The following is a 26,758-nucleotide window of genomic DNA, read 5'->3' as shown; positions in this document are numbered from 1 at the left end:
ACTTTACCAAATTCATTGATTAGCTCTAGTAGTTTTCTGGTAGCATCTTTAGGATTCTCTATGTATAGTATCATGTCATCTGCAAACAGTGACAGCTTTACTTCTTCTTTTCCGATTTGGATTCCTTTTATTTCCTTTTCTTCTCTGATTGCTGTGGCTAAAACTTCCAAAACTATGTTGAATAAGAGTGGTGAGAGTGGGCAACCTTGTCTTGTTCCTGATCTTAGTGGAAATGCTTTCAGTTTTTCACCATTGAGGATGATGTTGGCTGTGGGTTTGTCATATATGGCCTTTATCATGTTGAGGAAAGTTCCCTCTGTGCCTACTTTCTGCAGGGTTTTTATCATAAATGGGTATTGAATTTTGTCAAAAGCTTTCTCTGCATCTATTGAGATGATCATATGGTTTTTCTCCTTCAATTTGTTAATATGGTTTATCACATTGATTAATTTGCATATATTGAAGAATCCTTGCATTCCTGGAATAAACCCCACTTGATCATGGTGTATGATCCTTTTAATGTGCTGTTGGATTCTGTTTGCTAGTATTTTGCTGAGGATTTTTGCATCTGTGTTCATCAGTGATATTGGCCTGTAGTTTTCTTTCTTTGTGACATCCTTGTCTGGTTTTGGTATCAAGGTGATGGTGGCCTCGTAGAATGAATTTGGGAGTGTTCCTCCCTCTGCTATATTTTGGAAGAGTTTGAGAAGGATAGGTGTTAGCTCTTCTCTAAATGTTTGAAAGAATTCGCCTGTGAAGCCGTCTGGTCCTGGGCTTTTGTTTGTTGGAAGATTTTTAATCATAGTTTCAACTTCAGTGCTTGTGATTGGTCTGTTCATATTTTCTATTTCTTCCTGATTCAGTCTTGGCAGGTTGTGCATTTCTAAGATTTTGTCCATTTTTTCCAGGTTGTCCATTTTATTGGCATAGAGTTGCTTGTAGTAGTCTTTCATGATCTTTTGTATTTCTGCAGTGTCAGTTGTTACTTCTCCTTTTTCATTTCTAAATCTATTGATTTGAGTCTTTTCCCTTTTTTTCTTGATGAGTCTGGCTAATGGTTTATCTATTTTGTTTATCTTCTCAAAGAACCAGCTTTTAGTTTTATTGATCTTTGCTATTGTTTCCTTCATTTCTTTTTCATTTATTTCTGATCTGATTTTTATGATTTCTTTCCTTCTGCTAACTTTGGGGTTTTTTTGTTCTTCTTTCTCTAATTGCTTTAGGTGCAAGGTTAGGTTGTTTATTTGATATATTTCCTGTTTCTTAAGGTGGGTTTGTATTGCTATAAACTTCCCTCTTAGAACTGCTTTTGCTGCATCCCATAGGTTTTGGGTCGTCGTGTCTCCATTGTCACTTGTTTCTAGGTATTTTTTTATTTCCTCTTTGATTTCTTCAGTGATCACTTCGTTATTAAGTAGTGTATTGTTTAGCCTCCATGTGTTTGTATTTTTTACAGATCTTTTCCTGTAATTGATATCTAGTCTCATGGCGTTGTGGTCGGAAAAGATACTTGATACAATTAAATTTACCAAGGCTTGATTTGTGACCCAAGATATGATCTGTCCTGGAGAATGTTCCATGAGCACTTGAGAAAAATGTGTATTCTGTTGTTTTTGGATGGAATGTCCTATAAATATCAATTAAGTCCATCTTGTTTAATCATTTAAAGCTTCTGTTTCCTTATTTATTTTCATTTTGGATGATCTGTCCATTGGTGAAAGTGGGGTGTTAAAGTCCCCTACTATGAATGTGTTACTGTCGATTTCCCCTTTTATGGCTGTTAGTATTTGCCTTATGTATTGAGGTGCTCCTATGTTGGATGCATAAATATTTACAATTGTTATATCTTCTTCTTGGATCGATCCCTTGATCATTATATAGTGGCCTTCTTTGTCTCTTCTAATAGTCTTTATTTTAAAGTCTACTTTGTCTGATATGAGAATTGCTACTCCAGCTCTCTTTTGGTTTCCATTTGCATGGAATATCTTTTTCCATTCCCTTACTTTCAGTCTGTATGTGTCTCTAGGTCTGAAGTGGGTCTCTTGTAGACAGCATATATATGGGTCTTGTTTTTGTATCCATTCAGCCAATCTGTGTCTTTTGGTGGAAGCATTTAATCCATTTACATTTAAGGTAATTATCGATATGTATGTTCCTATTCCCATTTTCTAAACTGTTTTGGGGTCGTCATTGTAGGTCTTCTCCTTCTCTTGTGTTTCTTGCCTAGAGAAGTTCCTTTAGCATTTGTTGTAAAGCTGGTTTAGCGGTGCTGAACTCTCTCAGCTTTTGCTTGTCTGTAAAGGTTTTAATTTCTCCATCAAATCTGAATGAGATCCTTGCTGGGTAGAGTAATCTTGGTTGCAGGTTTTTCTCCTTCATCACTTTCAGTATGTCCTGCCACTCTCTTCTGGCTTGCAGAGTTTCTGCTGAGAGGTCAGCTGTTAACCTTATGGGGATTCCCTTGTGTGTTATTTGTTGTTTTTCCCTTGCTGCTTTTAATATGCTTTCTTTGTATTTAATTTTTGACAGTTTGATTAATATGTGTCTTGGCGTATTTCTCCTTGGATTTATCCTGTATGGGACTCTCTGTGCTTCCTGGACTTGATTGACTAGTTACTTTCCCATATTAGGGAAGTTTTCAACTCTAATCTCTTCAAGTATTTTCTCACTCCCTTTCTTTTTCTCTTCTTCTTCTGGAACCCCTATAATTCGAATGTTCGTTCATTTAATGTTGTCCCAGAGGTCTCTCAGACTGTCCTCAGTTCTTTTCATTCTTTTTTCTTCATTCTGCTCTGCAGTAGTTATTTCCACTATTTTATTTTCCAGGTCACTTATCCGTTCTTCTGCCTCAGTTATTCTGCTATTGATCCCATCTAGAGTATTTTTCATTTCATTTATTGTGTTGTTCATCATTGTTTGTTTCATCTTTAGTTCTTCTAGGTCCTTGTTAAATGTTTCTTGCATTTTGTCTATTCTGTTTCCAAGATTTTTGGATCATCTTTACTATCATTATTCTGAATTCTTTTTCAGGTAGACTGCCTATTTCCTCTTCATTTGTTAGGTCTGGTGGGTTTTTATCTTGCTCCTTCATCTGCGGTGTGTTTTTCTGTCTTCTCATTTTGCTTATCTTACTGTGTTTGGGGTCTCCTTTTTGCAGGCTGCAGGTTCATAGTTCCCGTTGTTTTTGGTGTCTGTCCCCAGTGGCTAAGGTTGGTTCAGTGGGTTGTGTAGGCTTCCTGGTGGAGGGGACTAGTGCCTGTGTTCTGGTGGATGAGGCTGGATCTTGTCTCTCTGGTGGGCAGGTCCACGTCTGGTGGTGTGTTTTGGGGTGTCTGTGGACTTACTATGATTTTAGGCAGCGTCTCTGCTAATGGGTGGGGTTGTTTTCCTATTTTGCTAGTTGTTTGGCATAGGGTGTCCCACGCTGTAGCTTGCTGGTTGTTGAGTGAAGCTGGGTGCTGGTGTTGAGATGGAGATCTCTGGGAGATTTTTGCCGTTTGATATTATGTGGAGCTGGGAGGTCTCTTGTGGACCAGTGTCCTGAAGTTGGCTCTCCCACCTCACAGGCACAGCGCTGACTCCTGGCTGCAGCACCAAGAGCTTTTCATCCACACGGCTCAGAATAAAAGGGAGAAAAAGTAGAGAGAAATAATTAGTAGAAGAAAGAAAGAAAGAAAGAGAGAAAGAAAGAAAGGAGGGAAGGAAGGAAGAAGAAAGAAGGAAAGAAAGAAAGGGAGGGAGGGAGGGACGGTGGGAGGAAGGAAGGAAGGAAGGAGGGAAGGAAGGAAGGAAAAAAGAAAGAAGATAAAGTAAAATAAAATAAAGTAAAATATAATAAAGTTATTAAATTAAAAAATAATTAAGAAAAAATTTTTTTTTAAAAATGGACGGATAGAACCTTAGGACAAATGGTGGAAGCAAAGCTATAACAGACAAAATCTCACACAGAAGCATACACATACACCCTCACAAAAAGAGGAAAAGGGGAAAAAATCATAAATCTTGCTCTCAAAATCCACCTCCTCAATTTGAGATGATTCGTTGTCTAAAGGAGGGAGGGAGGGAGGGAAGGGAGGGAGGGAGGAAGGGAAGGGAGGGAGGGAGGGAGGTTCAGGGAGGAAGGAAGGTAGGAAGGAAGATAAAGTAAAATAAAATAAAGGTATTAAAATTAATTATTAAGAAAAAATATTAAAAAACAAAAAAAAAAAACGGACGGACAGTACCCTAGGACAAATGGTGGAAGCAAAGCTATACAGACAAAATCTCACACAGAAGCATACACATACACACTCACAAAAAGAGGAAAAGGGGAAAAAATCATAAATCTTGTTCTCAAAGTCCACCTCAATGTGGGATGATTCGTTGTCTATTCAGGTATTCCACAGATGCAGGTACATCAAGTTGATTGTGGAGCTTTCATCTGCTGCTCCTGAGGCTGCTGGGAGAGATTTCCTTTTCTCTTCTTTGTTCTCACCGCTCCCAGGGGCTCAGCTTTGGATTTGGCCCCACCTCTGCGTGTAGGTCGCTGGAGGGCGTCTGTTTTTCGCTCAGACAGGAGGGGTTAAAGGAGCTGCTGATTCGGGGGCTCTGGCTCACTCAGGCTGGTGGGGAGGGAGGGGCACGGAGTGCGGGGCGAGCCTGCGGCGGCGGCAGAGGCCAGCATGACGTTGCACCAGCCTGAGGCACACCGTGTGTTCTCCCGGAGAAGCTGTCCCTGGATCCCGGGACCCTGGCAGTGGCAGGCTGCACAGGCTCCCCGGAAGGGAGGTGTGGAGAGTGACCTGTGCTCACACACAGGCTTCTTGGTGGCGGCGGCAGCAGCCTTAGCGTCTCATGCCCGTCTCTGGGGTCCGCGCTTTAGCCGCGGCTCGTGCCCGTCTCTGGAGCTCCTTTAAGCAGCACTCTCAATCCCCTCTCCTCGCGCACCCGGAAACAAAGAGGGAAGAAAAAGTCTCTTGCCTCTTCGGCAGCTCCAGACCTTTTCCCAGACTCTCTCCCGGCTAGCCGTGGTGCACTAACCCCTTCAGGCTGTGTTCACGCCGCCAACCCCAGTCCTCTCCCAATGCTCCGACCGAAGCCCAAGCCTCAGCTCCCAGCCCCGCCTGCCTCGGCGGGGGACCAGACAAGCCTCTCGGGCTGGTGAGTGCTGGTCGGCACCAATCCTCTGTGCGGGAACCTCCCCGCTTTGCCCTCCGCACCCCTGTTGCTGTGCTCTCCTCCGAGGCTCCGAAGCTCCCCCACTCCGCCACCCGCAGTCTCCGCCCACGAAGGGGCTTCCTAGTGTGTGGAAACCTTTCCTCCTTCACAGCTCCCTCCCACTGGTTCAGGTCCCGTCCCTATTCTTTTGTCTCTGTTTTTTCTTTTGCCCTACCCAGGTGCGTGGCGAGTTTCTTGCCTTTTGGGAGGTCTGAGGTCTTCTGCCAGCATTCAGTAGGTGTTCTGTAGGAGTTGTTCCACGTGTAGATGTATTTCTGGTGTATCTGTGGGGAGGAAGGTGATCTCCCCGTCTTACTCTTACGCCATCTTCCCCTCGTCCAATCATGGCCATTCTGACAGTTGTGAGGTGGTACCTCATTGTACTTTTGATTTGAATTTCTCTAATAATTAGCGATTTTGAGCATCTTTTTAAAAAAAATTTATTGGGACTTCCCTGGTGGTGTAGTGGTTAGGAATCCACCTGCCAGTGCAGGGGACACAGGTTCGAGCCCTGTCTGGGAAGATCCCACATGCCGCAGAGCAACTAAGCCCATGCACCACAACTACTAAGCCTGCGCTCTAGAGCCCGTGAGCCACAACTACTGAAGCCCGTGCGCCTAGAGCCCATGCTCCGCAACAAGAGAAGCCACCACAATGAGAAGCCCGCACACCACAATGAAGTGTAGCCCCTGCTCGCCACAACTAGAGAAAGCTTGCGCATAGCCATGAAGACCCAAACGCAGCCAAAAATACATTTATTAAAAAAATTTTTTATTGGAGTATAGTTGATATACAGTTGTGTTAGTTTCAGGTGTACAGCAAAGTGATTCAGTTATGCATATACATATATTCATTCTTTTTCAGATTCTTTTCTCATATAGCTTATCACAGAATATTGAGTAGAGTTCCCTGTGGTGTACCGTAGGTCCCCATTGGTCATCTATCTTATATGTGCGTGTGTTCATCCCAAGCTCCTGATTTATCCCTCCCCACCATGTTTCCCCTTTGGTAACCATAAGTTTGTTTTTGATATCTATAAGTCTGCTTCTGTTTTGTAAATAACATTTGTATCTTTTTTTAAATTAAATTCCACATATGAATGATATCACGTGAAATTTATCTGTCTGACTTCTTCACTTAGTATAATAATCTCTATCTAGGTCCAGACATGTTGCTGCAAATGGCATTATTTTGTTGTTTTTTATGGCCGAGTAATATTCCATTGTATATATGTACCACATCTTCTTTATCCACCTCTCTGTTGATGGACATTTAGGTTGCTTCCATGTCTTGGCTATTGTGCATAGTGCTGCAGTGTACACGGGGGTGCATGTATCCTTTCAGATTATGGTTTTCTCTGGATATATGCCCAGGAGTGAGATTGCTGGATCATATGGCAGCTCTATTTTAAGTTTTTAAAGGAATCTCCATACTGTTCTCCATAGTGGTTGTACCAATTTAGAGTCCCACCAACAGTGTAGGAGGATTCCCTGTTTCTCAATCTTGTTTACCCTTTCAAATAACCAGCTCTTGGTTTTATTGATTTTTAGAATGTTTTTAAAATTTCTATTTTATTTATTTCCTCTCTGATCTTTATTATTTCCTTCCTTCTGCTGACTTTTTACAGGGTATTTAATTTTTTAAAATTTATTTATTTAATTAATTTATTTATTGTTGGCTGTGTTGGGTCTTCGTTGCTGTGCGCGGGCTTTCTCTAATTGCGGTAAGCAGGGGCTACTCTTTGTTGCGGTGCGCAGGCTTCTCATTACGGTGGCTTCTCTTATTGCAGAGCACGGGCTCTAGGCACGCAGGCTTCAGTAGTTGTGGCTTATGGGGCCTAGAACGCAAGCTCAGTAGTTGTGGCTCATGGGCTTAGTTGCTCCGCAGCATGTGGGATCTTCCCGGGCCAGGGGTCGAACCCATGTCCCCTGTACTGGCAGGCAGATTCTTAACCAGGGAAGCCCCTGAAGGGTATTTTAAATTGAGAAATTTCACAGTGAATTTCAGGTTTCTGGCATCTCTTAAGGGAACCCTGGGGCTTTGTGATCAGATCAAGGTTGAACTGCTGAGTTTGACCTAGCTCTTTGGAGCCTACCGCCTCTGTAGGGAGACACTACTTATTACCAACTGGCTTAAGGCAGTTTTTACACTGTGGGTCAGAATTCCACACAGCTCTGCTCTTTACCAGCAGTGGGACCTCAGCAAATTGCTTCATTCAGGGATCACAGACTGGCATCCAGGGGCTGTGTCCGGCCAACAGACCTGTTTGGTTTGGCCTGGATCCCAGGGTCTTTTAAACTGACAAATTTCATAGTAAAATTTGAGTTTCTGGGTTCTCTTAAGGAATGGGAAGATGTGGCTCTGTGGGGCCCACATTCCCACACAGAAGATCAGGGGACCCAGGGGTCCAACCTCCTACCCCAGCCGAGACTTGGGCTCCCCAGTTTGCTTCCTGTGTTGACAGGTTCAGCACAGCCTGTCTTACCTCCCTTGGCCTTCTCACTTGTGTCTCTTTCTTGGCCCCTGTAAGCATTTGAGTTTGTGACCTTGGGTTTAACCTCTCTGTGCCTCAGTTAACTCATCTTAAAAAGAAAAAAATGCACATTGAAAACATGCTGAGTGAAAGAAGCCAGTCGCAAAAGGCCATGTATTGTATGATTTCACTTATATGAAATGCCTAGAATAGGCAAATCCACAGAGACAGGAAGTAGAGTAGTGGTTGCCTAGGGCTTAGGGAAGGGGATTGGGGGATATGGATAGTGACTACTAATGAGGTAATCTTTCTGGGATGATGAAAATGTCGTAAAATTGACTGTGGAGACAGTTGCACAACTTTGTGAACATACTAAAACCCACTGAATTGTACACGTGAATTTATGGCATGTGAATAATATCTCAATTTTAAAAAATAAGAGTGCCTGTAGGTTGTGTTACAGTTGAGGGAAGCACTTATTCAGTGGTCACAGTTACTGTCACCTGAGATCCAAACATGCCTCCTGCTGTCTCCTTTACAGTTTTTCCACTGATTATACCCAGTGGATGCTTAGTATATTTTGTTACTTAACTCACTCTTGGGCTTTTTCAGAAGCTCTTGAGCCTTTCCTCAGAGGCAGATGTTCCGCTTTTCCTGTTCAGTTATTGGAGACTAGTGAGCAAGTGGAAACCACATTACTTAAATACTCAGCAAAGCAGATGGAGGAGATGTTTACCTGCCAGCTTCTGTTTGGGAAATCACTGCCTGGATATGTTGCCCGATTACAGCATGTCACATACAGAACTGAAGTGGATCATTGGACTTGCCAGGGTAATAAAGGCAGCCCAAAGCCCAGGCTGAGATTTTTACAGCACAGGGACAAACACAACTCTGGATTACCTTTCTGTCCTACTTGGAGCAAGGAGCAAAGCAGGTTCTCAGTCAACAGTTAATGAATGAATATGATCGTGTATGCTGTGTTTAAGATCACAGTTTGTCTGATTGTGACTTTGCACTAATACTGTTACATGAGTATATGCAGTGCAGAACACATTGCATGCATTACCTTATGTAATTCTCTAGAAACAGTGCAAAGTCACAGCCAAGGCTGTCTCCGCTAAAGACACAGAAATGTGCGTGCAGTGGCTGAAACCTCTGCCACCTCCTGGCCGGGCCATTTGGACATCAACACATGAAATGAGATAGGGCTAAACGAAATAATGCATGTAAAGTGCCTGGCACCCAGTAGGCATCTAACAGGTGGGAGCTTTCATGTTTGAAGAGAGGATAATGTAACATGGTAGATTTCAGACCTGGTGTCAGAAAAATCTAGGTTTGATTTCTGCACCTCCCATCCATAAGTTGTGTGACCGTGTATGTTTCGTAACATCTCTGAGCCTCATTTCCCCCCATCTGTAAAATGGGTATTATAGTATCTAGCTCCGTGGCTTATTTTAAGGTTTAAATGAGATAACACGTGTAAAGCATCCACCACATTACCTAGCATGTAGTAAGTGCTCAGGAAATGGTTACTTTTTTCCTGCCTTAATGGTAGAAAACCAGCCCTAGACCTTCTACATCTCAAGTATGTACCTCATCTGTATGTACACCCGTGTGTGGTGGAGGAATGCTTCAGAAATGTCTAACACTAGACAGTGGCAAAAATGCATGGAGAAAGCTGCACTTCAGTTGGGGCCTGAGTTTTCTGCACAAGGGAAGTACCCTCTGTAATTGGGTGTGTGCACTTTGCAGCTGACGTGCTTTAAGAAGATGGGCCGGAGGAACTGGTGTACAGTTGAGGGGGCCTGGGCTTTGTAGGTGCCAAGGTTCAGATCCTCTGTGACCTCAAGAAAGGGACTTGGTTTCCCTGAGGCTCTGTTTCAAATCTAAATGATGAGATGATAATAACTACAGAAGGAGGTTGCTGTGAGGGATAACCAACCCCTGGAATACTTAGAGTGTGTTCCTGGGAAGTGGTCAGCTCCCCAGTCCTCATGCAGCCTGTGGTTGTCCCCGGGCTGCGTTACAGAGGCCGAGGGGCCCAGTGCGGGGCTGTGGTTTTGTTGCAAGAAAGAAAGTGGGGCGCAAGAAGATGGTCACATCCCAGGTCTCAGGTGAGTCCCTGGGACGGCCGCCGAATGTGGGTTCTTGTCTTCATGCAGGAAAGAATTCAAGAGCGAGCCATAGTAAACTGAAAGAAGGTTTATTCAGGGAGATACACACTCCATAGACAGAGTGTGAGCCATCTCGGAAGGTGAGAGAGGCCCCAGGGTATGGGATTGTCAGTTTTTATAGGGGTGGGTAATTTCATAGGCTAATGAGAGGCTTATTCCAGGAATGGAGCCACCGCCCACTTCTGGCCTTTTACTGTCCGCCTCGGAATTGACATGGCGCCTGTGGGTGTGTCATTTAGCTTGCTGATGTGTTACAGTGAAGCTGTACTGAGGCTCAAGGTTAGTAGAAGTCAGTCATCTGCTATCTTGAACCTAGCTGTTTCTAACCAGTTTATGTCGTGTCCTCAATGGCTATGGCATTCTTGTAAAGGTTGTGCCCTGCCCCGTTCCTGTCTCATTTGTGTTGCTGAGACGAGGCCCCAGGTTCTCCTTGGGTGAAAGACACATCCTGGCCTGTCTGTGGCTCCTTCTCAATCAGGGACAAGGTAGGCGGTGTGGCACTTTGTGAAGTTGAGAGCAGGGTAGAGAGCTTGGAGTTGGCCAGCATTGGGCCTTGTGCCTCCTGGGGAATGGGTGTTGCTGCCATCCTGCGACACCTCTGACTAGTTCAGAATGGAGGCTCTGAGCAATCTCTAGAGGATACTTCGTCAGCCAGAGTTTTTAGAGAAATGAAGCAGAAGCCGATCTCTTCTCTGGGACATAGAACAGCGATGCGTGTGACCCTAATGTCAGCAAAGGTCACTGGGACTTGTGATCTGGGCCAAATATTAACTTCAGAACTAGTTGAGATCCCCCAGCTGTGGCTCACAACGTGGAGATGAAAGAGGAGACGGGGTGTTCTTTTGAAGAGACACTAGCCTGGAACTGGGGACGCCCGGATTTCAAACTTCACTTCCTCTGCTTCCCTTTGTAGTTGCTTTTTCTCTCTGCCTGTGCCCTGTGGAGAGACCAGGTCCTGCTGACGGGGGCTATTTGGGGCACCCCCAAGGGGTTGGTTCACCCCTAGGCAAACGCATGTCAAGTCACATCCTGGCATCGGCATCTGTCCCCAGCCACGGCCCTGGGGACCTGGTCCTTCTCAGTGTGCATTTTGAGATCCTGGTAGTGGTGCCCTTTGTCCCTCCTAACTTGAATAGTAAACTAGGGGTTAGGCCCGTCCAAGTACAGTTCTGATTTACCCAACAGGTTAGGTGTAGATGAGCAGGGCACCCCTTGTCACCAGTACGGCAGCGTGGGGCTTTGCCCGTGTTTCCCTACAGCTTGCCCTGCGGCCCCGCCTGCCCGCACAGATGGGTCCCTGGGCAGATGCTTACTGATTCCCCACTTACTGTGTGGGGAGCTCTAGACGCGGGCAGAGGGCTGGCGCTCAAGAGGCAGAGAATCGTGGCACCAGTCTGTCCTCAGGGACTCTGGCCTGGAGCTGTGGAGCTAGAAACATGAAACACGTGAGAAGGAACCCGTGACATTCCATGGTGCAGTGCTGGGCACAGACTGCGGGGTGGCCGAGTCCTTCAGCGTTCAGAGGAGTGGTGGTCCTTCCTGGGATGGTCGGGAAAAGCAGGGGGTTGGATGTGAACTGGACTTAAGGCTGGCTAGGATGTGGACGGGAGCTTCCCCATGGAGTGGAATGGACAGGAAGTGTCCGAGGAGTAGCATAGCAGGGCCCAGTAAGAAGCCCTTACTGGAGAGGAAAGTTGTGCTGGGCAGCTGAGCAGTGAGACTGCAGAGGTCAGCCGGCCCTGTCTTGATCACCCTAACTGTCAGGTAGAGAGCGTGGGCTCGGGTCGTGGGACAGGTCTTCCTGCTGTGGCCCCAGGGGTGACCCACAGGGCCAGGCACAGTGCTCTGAGAACTGGTGGTTTTGGTGAGAACATGTTCTCAGGGTTTCCCTCCACAGGGAACCACTGTTTGTCGTTGTCTCGCTCTCCTGGACACTGATAATATTCTTCCTCCAAGAGCAGACAGAGACTTGGGGTTCCAGGCCCTCGGGAACTGAATGGACCATTGTATTTGTAGTGGCCTGGGGTGCCCTGAGTTGCGTCCTGGTAAGATTCGGGGTGGGGGGACCTTGCAGCTGGTGTAGAGCGAACGGGAATGTCAGGGGGTGCTGAACACAGATATTCCCCTTGCCCATCTCCTCCCCCTTCAGGAGACCCTGTTACACTTGACCGCTGTCACCCGTCGTTAGTGCCCCATTCCTCACGCTCTCCCACCATTTGGTCTCTGTCAGCCTTTGCAGTCTTCAGAGTTCCCTAAACGCTGTTCGAATCCCTACCACCCACCGCTGCAGATCACTCGTACCTTCCGTGGCTGCTCACGGCCACCAGAAGCAAAGGCCACTTCCTTTGCCAAGCACGTGAGTGGGCGCAGCCTCTCTGGCCCTGTCACCCACGTCTCCTCCACCTGTGTCCTTTGTGCTGCCAATCCAAGTGCCTCTCTCCTTCCTTGAGCCTTTGTTCATGCTCTTCCCTCTGTCCGGGCTTCCTCACCCCGAATGAACACCTACTGATCTTTCAGAACCCCTTTCAAAAGCTGACCCTCATGAAGCCACACCTCACTCCCTCCCCACGAAAGCTGCCGCTTGTGCTCTTTCTCGCCTGCCCCCTCCTCACCTTGCACTGTCCTCACCAGATTTTTTTTCTCTGTTTTGCATGAAAGTCCTTGAGGCCTGTTTCCCCTCCACAGGATTCTGGCAGAGAGCCCCTCAGAGGCAGGGAATGCATCCCCTTTGCTGTCTCTCAAGTGGGAAGGAGGGCCCTTTCCGGTGGCTCAGGGACCGTTTGTGACCTGAAACAAGGAGACAGGCGAGGAGGTGGTTCCAGGACGGGCTGCCCTGCTGGCAGGGCTGGGTCTTTGCTGCCCTGCCGGAGCCTCATGAATGTCGTTACTCCCACTCTCAGGGCTGCTCTAACACCGAAGGAGCAGAAACACACACGGCCTGGCTTCCCCCGGGGCATCATAGTCAGTGTCCCCGGGCAGCCTGTCTGGGCAGGAGGGGAGGCACAGCTGCTTGCAGCAGCTTTGGTGATCCCCACATCCTGGACTCCTCAAGAACAAGGGGACACAAGATCTAGGTGGGTCTCTGTGGAATTTAGGAAACAGGCGTGGAAAACTCAGGCTAGAAAAAAGTCATTCTAGGTTTTTCAGACTGTATCACCAATGCTGTAGGGAGTGTGAAATGTCAAATCCAGTCTCTTAGGATGATAAAAGAAAAAAGTTTGCTGCTGCATTGGCTGGGAATCGAACCCAGGCCTCCCGCGTGGCAGGCGAGAATTCTACCACTGAACCACCAGTGCTCCAGCTGTGAACAGCTGTGTGAGCACCTCCCTTTAACCCCAGTCGTCTTGTCTGTACGCTGATTCACAGAATGGAAGGCCACATCAGCACAGCTGCAACGGCAGAGGCTTAGGCTCCAGAGCAGGAGAGAAGGCTGGAGGAGGCTGTGTGTGTGCGCGCACAAGCACGCATGTGTGTATGTGTGTGCGTTACGTGTGTGCGTGAGAAGTTGATTTGCCTTCAGACGTCAGGACAGGAAGTAGAGCTCAAGTCGTTCCTTCTCAGTAGCAAAAAGCCCACTGAGACTCTGGGGACTTCCTCCTCTCTGAAGTGTGGGTCCTCCCATTCCACATTCACGTGGTGTGTTGAGCTGTTTTACAGCTCACAGGCTTCAGCACAGCTTCCTGCTGGAGACTGGCCAAGGCTGAGGGGGTGCAGCAGGAGTCCCCTTACCGGGGGAAGGGTCCCGCAGCCAGTGGTGCCTCTGTGGAGAAGCCAGCTGCTGTTCGTGCTCACGAAGCAGGGAAGTGCGCTCGGAGATTCGCAGCACCCTTGGCTGCTGCAGGCTGGGCGTGACTGAGGAGCTGGATCCTGCAGCAGGATCTCTGGGGGAGCTTGCCAGGAAGAGGCCAAAAAGCAGCACTGCATTGGCCGGGAATCGAACCCGGGCCTCCCGCGTGGCAGGCGAGAATTCTACCACTGAACCACCAATGCTCTGGCTGTTCTCTGGCACACCTGCAGGGCTTTTCTCAAGAGGCCGTGTCTGTCATGACAGTCAGAGAGCTCTGACACATCACTGGGCGTCGTCTGGCTGGTTTGTTCTGTCTGAGAATACCGTGGGTTTCTGTAGAGCCGTCCGTGCTGTGCCTTATTACGCTGCTTAGGGAGGGGGCGCTCATGGAACTGGCTTCCTCCCGAGGCCCTTGGTTCATCCACAGCCCTCAGCCCCCTGGGGTGGGCTTGGTGGAATCACACCCTATAAAGATCAAAGCAAGAGGGCCCTCACAGACCATCTGCACAGCCCCTTCCTGGAATCCCTGTTTCTGCTCCCACATTCGCCAGCTCAGGAGTCAGGCCTGTTTAATTCACCTGTGGCCACAGTCCCAGGCACAGAATAGATGCCCCCTACGACTTGCGGGATTGAATCTTTATCAAGCCCTGTAATCCCCATTGAACAGCCTTTTTACAGGAGTGGTCACAGCCTCACAGGACAGCACATTTAGTTAAACAACGCTAATTACTAGCAGGTTCCTGACACTGATCTGAAACCGCACAAACTAATTAATACCTTTTGGACTTGACTGTCCTTAAAATTCTTTGAGCCAGCTTGAGACCCCCATTTATGCCATAGGCGAGCAGTGTACCTGCTGTGATGGGCAGAGCAATTAGGCAATGAGTCCAGGCAACTACTTTGAAAAGTCTGTGATCTCTAGGCCTCCCTCGTCACACCTTCAGCTGCTGCATGGGTCCTAGTCCCTCCCACCTGATGATGAGACAGTCTCCCCCTTCGCATCCATCTCACAGCTTTTTTTTTTTTGGAGTATAATTGCTTTACAATGTTAGTTTCTTCTGTACAATGAAGTGAATCAGCTGTATGTATACCTATATCCCCTCCTTCTTGGCTCTCCCTCCCACCCCACCCCCACCCCATCCCCACCCCATCCCACCTGTCTAGGTCACCACCGAGCACCGAGCTGAGCTCCCTGTGCTATACGGCAGGTTCCCACTAGCTATTTTACACATGGTAGTGTATTTATGTCAAACCTTATCTCCCAATTTATCCCACCCTCCCCTTCCCCCACTACGTCCACATGTCCATTCTCTACATCTCCGTCTCTATTCCGGCCCTGCAAATAGGTTCATCTGTGCCATTTTTCTACATTCCACATATATGCATTAATATTTGATTTTGTTTTTCTGACTTCACTCTGTGTGACAGAGTCTAGGTCCATCCACGTGTCTACACATGACCCAATTTCGTTCCTTTTTATGGCTGAGTAATATTCCATTGTATATATGTACCACATCTTTATCAATTCTTCTGCAGATGGATCTTTAGGTTGTTTTCATGTCCTGGCTATTGTAAATAGTGCTGCAATGAACATTGGGGTACATGTATCTTTTTGAATTATGCTCTTTTCAGGGTACATGCCCAGTAGTGGGACTGCTGGGTCATATGGTATTTCTATTTTTAGTTTTTTAAGGAACCTCCATACTGTTTTCCATAGTGGCTGTATCAATTTACATTCCCACCAACAGTATGAGAGGGTTCCCTTTTCTCCACACCCTCTCCAGCATTGTTTGTAGATTTTTTGATGATGGCCATTCTGACTGGTGTGAGGTGATACCTCATTGCAGTTTTGATTTGCATTTCTCTAATAATTAGTGATGTTGAGCATCTTTTCATGTGTCTCTTCGCCATATGTATGTCTTCTTTGGAGAAATGTCTATTTAGGTCTTCCACCCATTTTTTGCTTGGGTTGTTTATTTGCTATTGAGCTGCATGAGCTGTTTATACGTTTTGGAGATTAATCCTTTGTCAGTTACTTTGTTTGCAAATATTTTCTCCCATTCTGAGGATTGTCTTTTCGTCTTGTTTATGGTTTCCTTCGCTGTGCAGAAGCTTTTAATTAGTTCCCATTTGTTTATTTTTGTCTTTATTTACATTACTCTAGGAGGTGGATCAAAAAAGACCTTGCTGGGGCTTCCCTGGTGGCACAGTGGTTGAGAGTCCACCTGCCGATGCATGGGACACAGGTTCGTGCCCCGGTCCGGGAGGGTCCTGCGGCTGGGCCCATGGGCTGTGGCTGCTGGGCCTGCGTGTTTGGAGCAGCAGGAGAGGCCACAGCAGTGAGAGGCCTGCATACCGCAAAAAAAAAAAAAAAAAAAAAAAAAAAAATCTTGCTGTGATTTATATCAGATAATGTTCTGCCTTTGTTTTCCTCCTGGAGTTTCATAGTGTCCAGTCTTACATTTAGGTCTTTAATCCATTTTGAGTTTATTTTTGTGTATGGTGTTTGTTAGGGAATGTTCTCATTTCATTCTTTTACGGGTAGTTGTCCAGTTTGCCCAGCACCATTTATTGAAGAGGCTGTGTTTTCTCCATTGTATATTCTTGCCTCCTTTGTCATAGATTAGGTGACCATAGGTGCATGGCTTTATCTCTGGGCTTTCTATCCTGTACCATTGATCTACATTTCTGTTTTTGTGCCAGTACCATACTCTCTTGATTACTGTAGCTTTGTAGTATAGTTTGAGGTCTGGAAGCCTGATTCCTCCAGCTCTGTTTTTCTTTCTTAAGATTGCTTTGGCTATTCAGGGTCTTTTGTGTTTCCATACAAATTGTAAAATATTTTCTTCTCATTCTGTGAAAAATGCCATTGGTAATTTGATAGGGATTGCATTGAACCTACAGACTGCTTTGCATAGTATAGTTATTTTCACAATATTGATTCTTCCAATCCAAGAACATGATATATTTCTTCATCTGTTTGTGTCATCTTTGATTTCTTTCATCAGTGTTTTATAGTTTTCTGAGTACAGATCTTTTGCCTCCTTAGGTAGGTTTATTCCTAGGTATTTTATTCTTGTTGTGATGGTAAATGGGACTGTGTCCTTAATTTCTCTTTCTAATCTTTCATTGTTAGTGTATAGGAATGCAAGAGATTTCTGTATATTCATTTTGTATCCTGCAACTTTACCAGATTCATTGATTCGTTCTCATAGTTTTCTGGTGGCATCTTTAAGATTTTCTAGGTATAGTATAATGCCATCTACAAACACTTCTTCTTTTCCAATTTGTATTCCTTTGTTTCTTTTTCTTCTCTGATTGCCATGGCCAGGACTCCCAAAACTGTGGAATAATAGTGGTGAGAGTGGACATCCTTGTCTTGTTCCTGATCTTAGAGGAAATGCTTTCAATTGTTCACCATTGAGAATGATGTTATTATGTTGAGGTGGGTTCCTTCTGTGCCCACCTCCTGGAGAATTTTTATCATAAATGGGTGTTGAATTTTGCCAAAAGCTTTTTCTGCACCTAATGAGATGATCATGGGGTTTTTCTTAAAACACTCTGACCATCTCTTCAAAACCCATGAGCAGCTTCCCTGTTACCCACGATGTGAGATCCCTTCTCCTGAATCTGAGCTGCCGGGCCAGCTCATCCCAGTTGATTTCCTGCTGTTCTCTGGACCCCAGGCAAATTTGGCTATTTTTCTCTCCTTGCCTTTGCCCACACATTTCCTCCTGCCCAGAACACCTGCTTCCTTCTCTCAGGGTCCCTGCCTCCTCTGAGGTCCAGCTCAGTTCCCACTCCTGGGAAGATGTCCCTGACCCCCAGGCTGCAGCTCCCCAGTGGTTATCTGGGCCCCTCATGCCACCATTGGCCCTCATGAGGCTTCTCACTGCAGCAATGCTGTGAGCCTCCGAAGGGCAGGGTGTCTTCACGTCCACTGGGCTCTGAAAGGAGACCCTGGTGCCTGACAGAGCTGGGTCTCCCTGTGCTCCCCTCCACTCGGGCAGGGCCTGCCTTGGGAGCATCCCCCCAGGGTGACCACAGGCGCTGCCTCCCTCAGACCCCTCTCCCTGCTAGCATCACCCCCCAGGTGGGCACCTTGCAGGCGTCTCTACCCTTCCTGCCCTCTCCCTGCTGCTTCCCACTGCCTCAGCTGTATTTCAGGCCTCCCTTCCTGACCCTGATAGCTGCAGTGTTCTCCCTTGGAGATATTGCAGTCTCCCTCTGTCAAACCAGGCCACCCCCACCTGAGGCAGCCTCTCTGGTCAAAACATAGACATAAGTATGTCACCCCATTGCTGGAAACCTTTCACCAGCTCGTCTTTTTCTTTAACTGTCCCCAGCCACCCCTTCCACACACCAGACTCCTCACCCTTCCCTAAATATAGTGCGTCTTTTCGGGGCCCCCGCCTTTAGCCAGGCTCTTCCCTGTGCCCGAGGTTCCCTGCCTTCCTTTCTTTACCTGGAAAAGGCCTACTGTAATGGCTCTAAGATCTGACTCAGATGGCACCTCCCCGTCAGCCCAGGGAGACTTACCTGCGGCGTTCTTGCTTCTGTGGTGTTGCTTGTGTCATGTTGCTACACATACTTGTTTGTTTGTGGATCTGCCCTGTTGGATGTAGGCCCAGTTCAGCACCGTCCCTAGAAACAATGACACAGACACAGAGAACCACTTGGGTGCATGAACTGCTTGCAACACTGAGCAAGTATTGAATGAAGACGGTGGATCACTACAGTTTTGGGGCCCCAGCAGGACATTCACTTGCATTCTCTCAGATTCCCAGAAGTGACACTGTTCCCCACTGTTCTTCATTCCGTCATAGACAAAGGGAAGTGGAGACCCAGAAAAGGGAAAGGACCATGACCCAGCCAACGCCTCCCAGTCAGCAGCAGAACTGGGAAAGCCCTGCCCCGAGATGCCTGACTCCCAATTCCTCTTTCTAAACAGGTCATCTCCCTCCCTCACCCCAGCCCCGGCCCCAGAGCCGGCAGTAGCAGGAGCAGCCTGATCCCGCTGGTCCTGCAGCCCCTCTCTGCTCCCTCTCCAGGCTGGTCCGGGAGTTCGTGGCCCAGAACAACACCGTGCAGATCAAGCATGTGATCCAGACGCTGTCTCAGGAGTTTGCCCTGTCCCAGCACCCGCACAGCCGGAAAGGGGGCCTCATTGGCCTGGCCGCCTGCTCGATCGCGCTGGGCAAGGTGAGCCCTTCTCCTGGAGGGACGTACACACTAGCCAAGGCCTTGACCCTGACCCCCGAGCCCCAGCAGGGTGTTGCAGACTTGTGATTTCTTTATTGCCATTCTCTCCACATCTCAGACCTCAAGGCTGGCTCTGCGGCCTTGCACCCTGGGTCTTGATGCTCTTGGTAATTTAAAAAAAATGTTTCACTTACAGTTAATGGAATAGTGTACAGCTCTATGATGAGAGTATAGAGTTATGTCAACAGCGGGATCAAAATACAGAACCATTCTGTCCCCCTAATGTCCCCTCATGCTGACCCCACCCTGCCCCCAGTGACAGGGGCAGTTTGTGCTCAGCTCACCAGGGCATTCGAGCCAGACCACAGAGATGCAGGGTTTTGCCTTTTGATTAGTTCTCTCGACCTTGATTCCTGCTTTCAGTGCATCCTTTCTGCTGGTCCTTCGGCCTGTGTGAGGAGGGATGCTCCGGGGCCCTCTCCTGCCTGACTCAGGCTCCGTCATTTTCCTCTGTGTCCGCCTGACCCCTGGAGCCAGCCCGGGCCGGGGATTCAGCCAGGTCAGGCAGCCCCCGCCCCCAGCAGGCAGCTCTCATGCCTTTGACCCACAGGACATCGTGACGGAGAGCAACAAGTTCGACCTGGTGGGCTTCATCCCCTTGTTGCGGGAGAGGATTTATTCCAACAACCAGTATGCCCGGCAGTTCATCATCTCCTGGGTAAGGTCCGGCCCCGCGACACTCCTTCTCCAGCTGTAAGGAGCCTCTAGTTGAGTGAGGTCTGCTCTCTGGCTCACCTGGGCACTTCCTGTGGCTGCAGGGATGCCTCACTGTTATCCCTCTAGGAGCCAATGACACCAGATAATCCGAAAACACATGTATTCAGCTTTGCCCCCAAAGCCCATCACGTTTGCCTCTGAAGAGGATGTGGTTCCTTCCTTGTCTCCGGAAACACCCAGATTTACCTTTGAAGCCAGCTGTGCTCCTCCAGCTGTCACACCTCTTCTAGCCTTGCCCACCTTTCCCATGGGCTCCCTCCCGCACCCCCCGCCCCGCCCCCGGGCATCTGAACTGCCCTGGGGTTAAATTGCCGTTTCCCTGCCCATTGAACAGAAACAACAGCTACTAGCACCCGCTCCCCCGTGGGACACCCGCAGTGCCGTGAAAAGGTGCCTCAGCAGGGCCCCTTCTTGCTGGGCAGTCCGGAGGATGGGCGAGGAGATGCAGGTTCTCTGGCTGGTGACTTTCCCTGATGGTTTCCTCCCCTGGGGCAGATCCTGGTTCTGGAGTCCGTGCCAGACATTAACCTGCTGGATTATTTGCCGGAGATCCTGGATGGACTCTTCCAGATCCTGGGCGACAACGGCAAAGAGATTCGGAAAATGTGAGTGGAGGAGGAGAGGGGCAGGCGGCTGCAGGGGCCCCTCGGCATGTACGCGTACCCCACACCCAACAGACAGGCGGCGGCAGGAGAGCACGAAATTCACCGTCCTCTTCCTGGCTCGTGTGCTTCCTGCTTTGAGGAGCTAGGAGATCATCCACCCCCAGCCTCGGAAAAATGTCCATCTGACAAGTGTGTCCCACAGAGCACAGCAGAAATGGCACCACTGGTGGAGGCTCCTCTGGCTCTGGCTGCATGAGCTGTCTCCTTTCTCCTTTGCTCATTGGTAGGTGTGAGGTGGTCCTTGGAGAATTCTTGAAGGAAATTAAAAAGAACCCCTCCAGTGTTAAGTTTGCTGAGATGGCCAACATCCTGGTGATCCACTGCCAGACCACGGGTGAGCGTGTAAAGGCCCCAAGGCCACCACCACCTCCTCAGAAGTACCTTTCTGTCTCCCCATCTCAGAGAGAGTCCTCCTGGGAGTGTGAATCAGTGTGACAGTGGGTCCTGGAGTGGTGGGTCCTTGTGGGAGAGATTCCAATTCTCTAAGAAAGGCATAACTAACCAAGTTCAGGAATTAAAAATGGGGGACCTTACTATATATCCTAATTCATGATTTAGCAATCCATAGTAATACTAACAGTGTTCTCCTTATGGCATAACTTTTTACTATATAAACAATATATGATGCTTGAGTATATAATTTAGAAAAACAGATACCAAAATAAAATACAGTCCCACAACTTAGGCAAAAGTGTTCCTCAATTCTTATAGAATGTAAACTACAAAACATTGAAAAATTAGAGAATACCAACATAAATGTAAAAGACATCCCACATTTATGGATTAGATGACTTAAGATGACAGTACTTCCCAAATTGATCTCCATATTCAATTCAGTCGATATCAAAATAACAGCTGCATTTTTTTCAGAAATGTTTCAGATCCTAAAATTCATATGGAAATGCAAAGGATCCAGAATAGGCAAAACTACCTTTCAAAAGAGGAAAAAAATTGGAAAATTCATACGTCCCAATTTCAGAACTTACTAAAAGCTACAGTAATAGATGGATAGATCAAACAGAACTGAGAATCCATAAATAAACCTTTACATTTATGGTCAGATATTTTTCTTAAGACGTGCCGAAACAATTCAGTGGGGGAAATTAGTCTTTTCAACAAATAGCACTGGAACAACTGGAAACCTGCATGCAGAAAAATGAAGTTGGACCCCCTCCTGCCACCATACACACACAAAGAAAAACTCCAAATAGATCACAAGCCTAAGTACTATATTTAGAACTATATAATTCTATTTAGGGGTAAATCTTTATGACTTTTGGCTGAGCGATGGCTTCTAAAATATGACAGCAAAAGCACATGGGACAAGACAAAAGGAAAAAATAGGTATTTGGGGATTCATCAAAATTAAAAACTTTTATGCTTCAAAAGACACTATCAAGGGACTTCCCTGGTGGTCCAGTGGTTAAGACACCATGCTTCCACTGCAGGGGGCACGGGTTTGATCCCTGGTCCAGGAACTAAGATCCCACATGCCACACTGCATAGCCAAAAAACAGAAGGAAAAAAGCAAAAGACACTATCAAGAAAGTGAAAAGACAGTTCCACAAAAGGGAAGAGAGTATTTGTAAATCATATATCTGATATGGGGCTTGTATCTAGAATATATAAAGAACTCTCATTACTCAAACTCAGTTTTAAAAAATGAGATCTGAATAAACATTTCTCGAGAGAAGATATACAGATGGCCAAAAAGCACATAAAAAGGTGCTCAACATCCTTAGCCATCATGGAAATGCAAATCAAAGATACTATGACATACCACTTTACATCCATTAGTATTAGTATCAATGGCAAGTATCAAATAAAATAAAAAGGAAAATAACGTGTTGGCAAGAACGTGGGGTAATTAGAAACCTTATACACTGCTGGTGGGAATGTAAAATGGGACAGCTGCTTTGGAAAACAGTCTGGCAGTTCCTCAAAAAAAAAAAACATTTGACCCAGCAACTCCACTCCTAGGTATATATCCAGGAGAAATGAAAACCTATGTCCACGCAAAACCTTTTACATGAATGTTCATAACAACGTTATTCGTAATAGCCAAAAAGTAGAAGCTACCCAGACTTCTGTCAACTGGTAGAATGGATGAGTAAAATGTGATATATGCCTATAACTAGGTATTATTTTACATTTAATCCTGTGAAGGACCTGATCAGATTGGTTTCTTATAAAGATTTACTATAGGATCAATGCAGATAATCAGTTGCGGGGGTGGACAGGGAGACACTTAGAATGGAGACAGGAGGGACATCCGGAGATTGCTGCTATGTCCCAAAGATGCCTGAACTAAGGTAGCAGCAGTGTGATAGGAAAAGATGGGACAAATTTGAGAGATGTTGTCTAGAATTAATGGGCCTCAGCAAGTAATGGAGGACAAGAAAAGGGAACGAGGGGAGTCACAGCAAGCTCCTACTTCTCAGGACGCCACTCAGGCAACATCACCAGAGAGTAAAAGCTCCCAAACCGTACAATATCAATAGTTAATAAACTTCCAGAAACTCTCTAATAGAATAGGCTACAGAACCAGACTCCCTGGATTCAAATCCAGCTTCTCCATTTCTTGTGTTGCCTTGGACAAGTTACTTTACATTTGCAGGCCTCCGTTTCCCATCTGTACAGCAAAGATAATATCACCTATTCATAGAGCTGTGTGGATTAGACAGTCAATACATCAATACATAGAGACACTTTTAAATATTCTAGATGCATGCAAGTGTTCCATTAGTATTGGCTCCTCTTATTAAGTCCCTACCTTATCAATTTGCAGCAAGCCTGTCTCTACCGTGACTTCTAAAATTTGCACAGCACCCAGCGTTAACTGATGTAGCTTATATCCTGTGAACACCTGATAGGCAGAAAAGAGTCTCAAGCTGTAGCAAGGTGAACTTGCGGACCTATTCACCAGTAACTAGCTAACAAATATTAACGACTCCATTGTAAAAACAGATACATTTTGACTTACGATATGAAGGTTAAAGCCTCAATACGCCAACTCCATTTCCCTTGACTAGTAGCCCTCCATCCACATAATATGTGTGTTTACTGTAATGACTGACTAACTGCCTTTTGCGGAAACTGTCAATATTCTGCATACACAGCATCTAGAAGGATTAAGCAGAACACTAGGGAATTAAAAGATAAAATTAAGTGAAAATAAAGAAAGAAATAGCAAGATGTGTTCTAAATCCCTAGAAAAGGGTTCTAGTAAACTTTCAGTCTTTTTCCCCCTTTTTTGTTAGACTAATATTAGAGTTCTGTCCTTTAACTGTCAAATGGTTTTCCAGCCTACAAGTAATCTTTCTTCACAGAGGAGTCTTTTAAAAGTTATAAATAAAATATCCCAAATACTTTCTTTTTCTCACAGATGAGAACATTGGAACACTGACATTTTATTCTGTTCTGTACAAGAACGAGTTGTGTCAACACAGTGCTCCCCGCTACAGCACTGAAAAAAACAAGTTTAATTAAAGACAGAGAAGAAACCACATATGGAGCCTAAGCCATTGAGATACAGTGAAGAGTGTCATCTTCAGAGTCAGTTCTCTATGAACAAATCTCTTTTATCAGTGTCAGGAGGGAAAAAAAAGACAGCAAAGTAAAGGTGTGCTGTATACCACAGGAAACTCTGCTCAATATTCTGTAATAACCTAAATGGGAAAAGAACTTGAAAAAGAATAGATACATGTATATGTATAACTGAATCAGTTTGCTGTACACCTGAAACTAACACAACATTGTTAATCAACTATACTCCAATATAAAATAAAAAATTTTAAAAAACAGATGAATGGATAAAGATGTGGTGTGTATATATACAGTGGAGTACTACTCAGCTGTAAAAAAGAATGAAAACTTGCCACTTGCAGCAAGAGGGATGGACCTGGAGGGTATTATGCAGTTCATATTCTTATTATGAAATAAGTCAGAGAAAGACAAACACTGTATGATATCACTTATATGTGGAATCTAAAAAAATACAATGAACTAGTGAATATAACAAAGAAATAGACTCACAGATACAGAGAGCAGACAAGTGGTTACCAGTGGAGGGGGGGAGAGGGGCAAGATAGGGGTAGGGAATTAAGAGGTACAAACTATCAGGTATAAAATAAATAAGCTACAAGGATATATTTTACAACAGAGGGAGTATAGTCAATACTTTACAGTAACTATAAATGGAGCATAACCTTTAAAAATTGTGAATCACTATATTTTACACCTGTAACATATAATATTGTACATCAACTATACTTCAATGAAAAAATTAAGGGTACTTCCCTGGTGGTGCAGTGGTTAAGAATCTGCCTACCAATGCAGGTGACATGGGTTCGATCCCTGGTCCAGGAAGATCCCACATACTGCGGAGCAGCTAAGTCCACGCGCCACAACTATTGAAGCCAACGTGCCACAACTACAGAAGCCCGTGCACCTAGAGCCCGTGCTCCACGACAAGAGAAGCCACTGCAATGAGAAGCCCACGCACTGCAACGAAGAGTAGCCCCTGCTCGCCGCAACTAGAGAAAGCCCACGCACAGCAACAAAGGCCCAACACAACCAAAACTAAATAATTTATAAAAAATAAAAATAAAACATCAGACTTTCTGCGCAATTGTGAGGGCTTTTTTTTTCCTAATGTTTATTAGAAAATTCAAAAGAATCTTTAAACAATAACATAAGCCTTTGGGTGCTCAGATCTCTTACTGGTTTATAGAAGTCATAAAAGAGAGGCCATCATTTTTCACTAGCTAAAACATGAAACAGCGTTTTGTAATTAATTGTCATTTTACATACCTACATAAACACAAACCTTAGTGTTTAAGCTTTCAAAAATTGTGATGAGAAGTTCTTTTAAGCGAACAAATTGAACTGTGAAGGTTAAAGAAAGGTAGAAAACAACAACTCAATTATTCAACCAATAGCCTCTTGGGAAATACAAATATGACCGAGATGCAGATGCTGCCTGTGTGGGGCTTGCTGTGTAGCAAATAACTGTTTCTGACCTTCCATTTGCAAAAATGGGCAGTGTTCCACAGGCTCTGTAAATTTAAAATGCTCTGTAGGGCATTCTGAATTGGTTTGTATTCTAAAAGAAATGGGCAGGACAATAATATAAAGCATGGTAAAAAATGTACCCCTTAAGTTTTCTCCCCATTTTCCATTAAAACTTTAGCTTCTCTAAAAATTGTGATCATGTTGATAAACTATGTGCATATTGCCTAGGAATGAAAAAAAAAGAAGTAAAGGTGTGATGCTATAAAGGAAAAACATGGTGGTATCAAATGTCAATATTCAAGCTAAGTACTAAAACTTAGTATTTGTGTAGTACTTACTACTTACTTCCAGAGTTTGAACAGTACTCCTAACATCATAAAACATCTTTGGATATAAATAGATACCTATTAACCACATATATGTTATAAAAGATAGAGCTGAAGTACAAAAAGAGAAAGCTTAGCCAAGATCACAAGGTAATGGTTTAACAAAAACGAATAATACTTTTACTGGGTTTATTCCAGAATGTTGGTTATATTCCTAACTCAAATTCTAATTTGAAGAAAAAAAGTACCATTATCACTACTGTTTTCCAAAGTTAAGCACAGCTCTAACTACATTCTAACAGTGGCTCGCCTGCGTGTCTCCTGCCCTTCTGCCAGGGCACCTACCATCAAAGAGGCAGGACAGCACGGTGAAAAGAAAACAGGGCAGATGGGCCCAGATTCCAGCCTCAGCTCTGCTCTACCACTTCCCAGCTCAGTAACTTTTGGGCAGGTTACCTATTTGAGATTTATTTTGATTGCACCAGGTCTTAGTTGCAGCTCACTGGCTCCTTTAGTTGCGGCACATGTGCTCCTTAGTTGTGGCATGAGAACTCTTAGTTGCAGCATGCATGTGGGATCTAGTTCCCTGACCAGGGATAGAACCCATGTCCCCTGCACTGGAAGGCAGATTTTTAACCACTGCACCACCAGGGAAGTCCCTCTTTTCCCTCGTCTATAAAATAGGGTTGGCAGCAACTACTCAATAGTGTTATGATAACGCTTCGATAGGATAATATATGCAAAGTACTCAGTTCATTTCTTGGCACATACAGTTGATCCTCCATAAATAATATTCTTATTAACTATTGATTTCTATATCACTGACCATTTGCTGGTATTACATGTTATCGTACTCTCCAGATTGTATATTTCTTATGACTACAACTTCTCTTTCTTCCTAACTCAGAAGTAATATAGCCTAACTCACCTTAGTGGGCATGTTTAGTACTAAATACCTACTGGTCTGCTCACACATCTATAACTTGGCTTTCTTGCAGCACAGTATTACAGAATGCTTTATTAGTATGGGCTCATTGTCAACACTGCCCACTGTAACTGATTACATTTCAATCCTGGCGTTGATACTTAATAGTGTACAACTTTTGGCAAGTTACTTAACTAACCTGTGTCTCAAACTTCCTCAT

At 45.5% G+C, this 26,758-nt stretch overlaps 1 protein-coding gene and 2 non-coding genes across 7 annotated transcripts in view; 1 reads left to right on the top strand and 2 right to left on the bottom strand.

Annotated features, from left to right (window-relative positions):
• The window catches only part of LOC114885786 (protein VAC14 homolog), a 69,146-nt gene that overhangs the window by 7,830 nt on the left and 34,558 nt on the right, over nt 1-26,758 (top strand). The window contains exons 2-5 of one of the 5 annotated variants that reach the window (XR_003791186.1): nt 18,682-18,832; nt 19,443-19,550; nt 20,105-20,214; nt 23,660-24,071. Coding sequence is in view for 3 of the 5 variants with exons in the window: in XM_029206075.1 (XP_029061908.1) it covers nt 19,296-19,550; nt 20,105-20,214; nt 20,502-20,608; nt 23,660-23,763 (576 nt within the window). In the remaining 2 variants the exon portion in view is untranslated. Of the gene's footprint in view, nt 1-17,060; nt 19,551-20,104; nt 20,609-23,659; nt 24,072-26,758 lie in introns of those variants that run through there. The other 4 variants (XR_003791185.1, XM_029206075.1, XM_029206084.1 and 1 more) reach the window with 4 other exon arrangements.
• On the bottom strand, nt 13,069-13,139 carry TRNAG-GCC. Its single transcript has one exon. It is a non-coding gene; the product is annotated as a tRNA-Gly (tRNA).
• TRNAG-GCC lies at nt 13,763-13,833 on the bottom strand. Its single transcript has one exon. It is a non-coding gene; the product is annotated as a tRNA-Gly (tRNA).

This window comes from Monodon monoceros, unplaced genomic scaffold, assembly GCF_005190385.1.
Source record: "Monodon monoceros isolate NGI ecotype Baffin Bay Population unplaced genomic scaffold, NGI_Narwhal_1 Super_Scaffold_10, whole genome shotgun sequence".
Classification (NCBI taxonomy): Eukaryota; Metazoa; Chordata; class Mammalia; order Artiodactyla; family Monodontidae; genus Monodon; species Monodon monoceros.
This window is presented reverse-complemented; position numbering and strand designations above follow the sequence as displayed.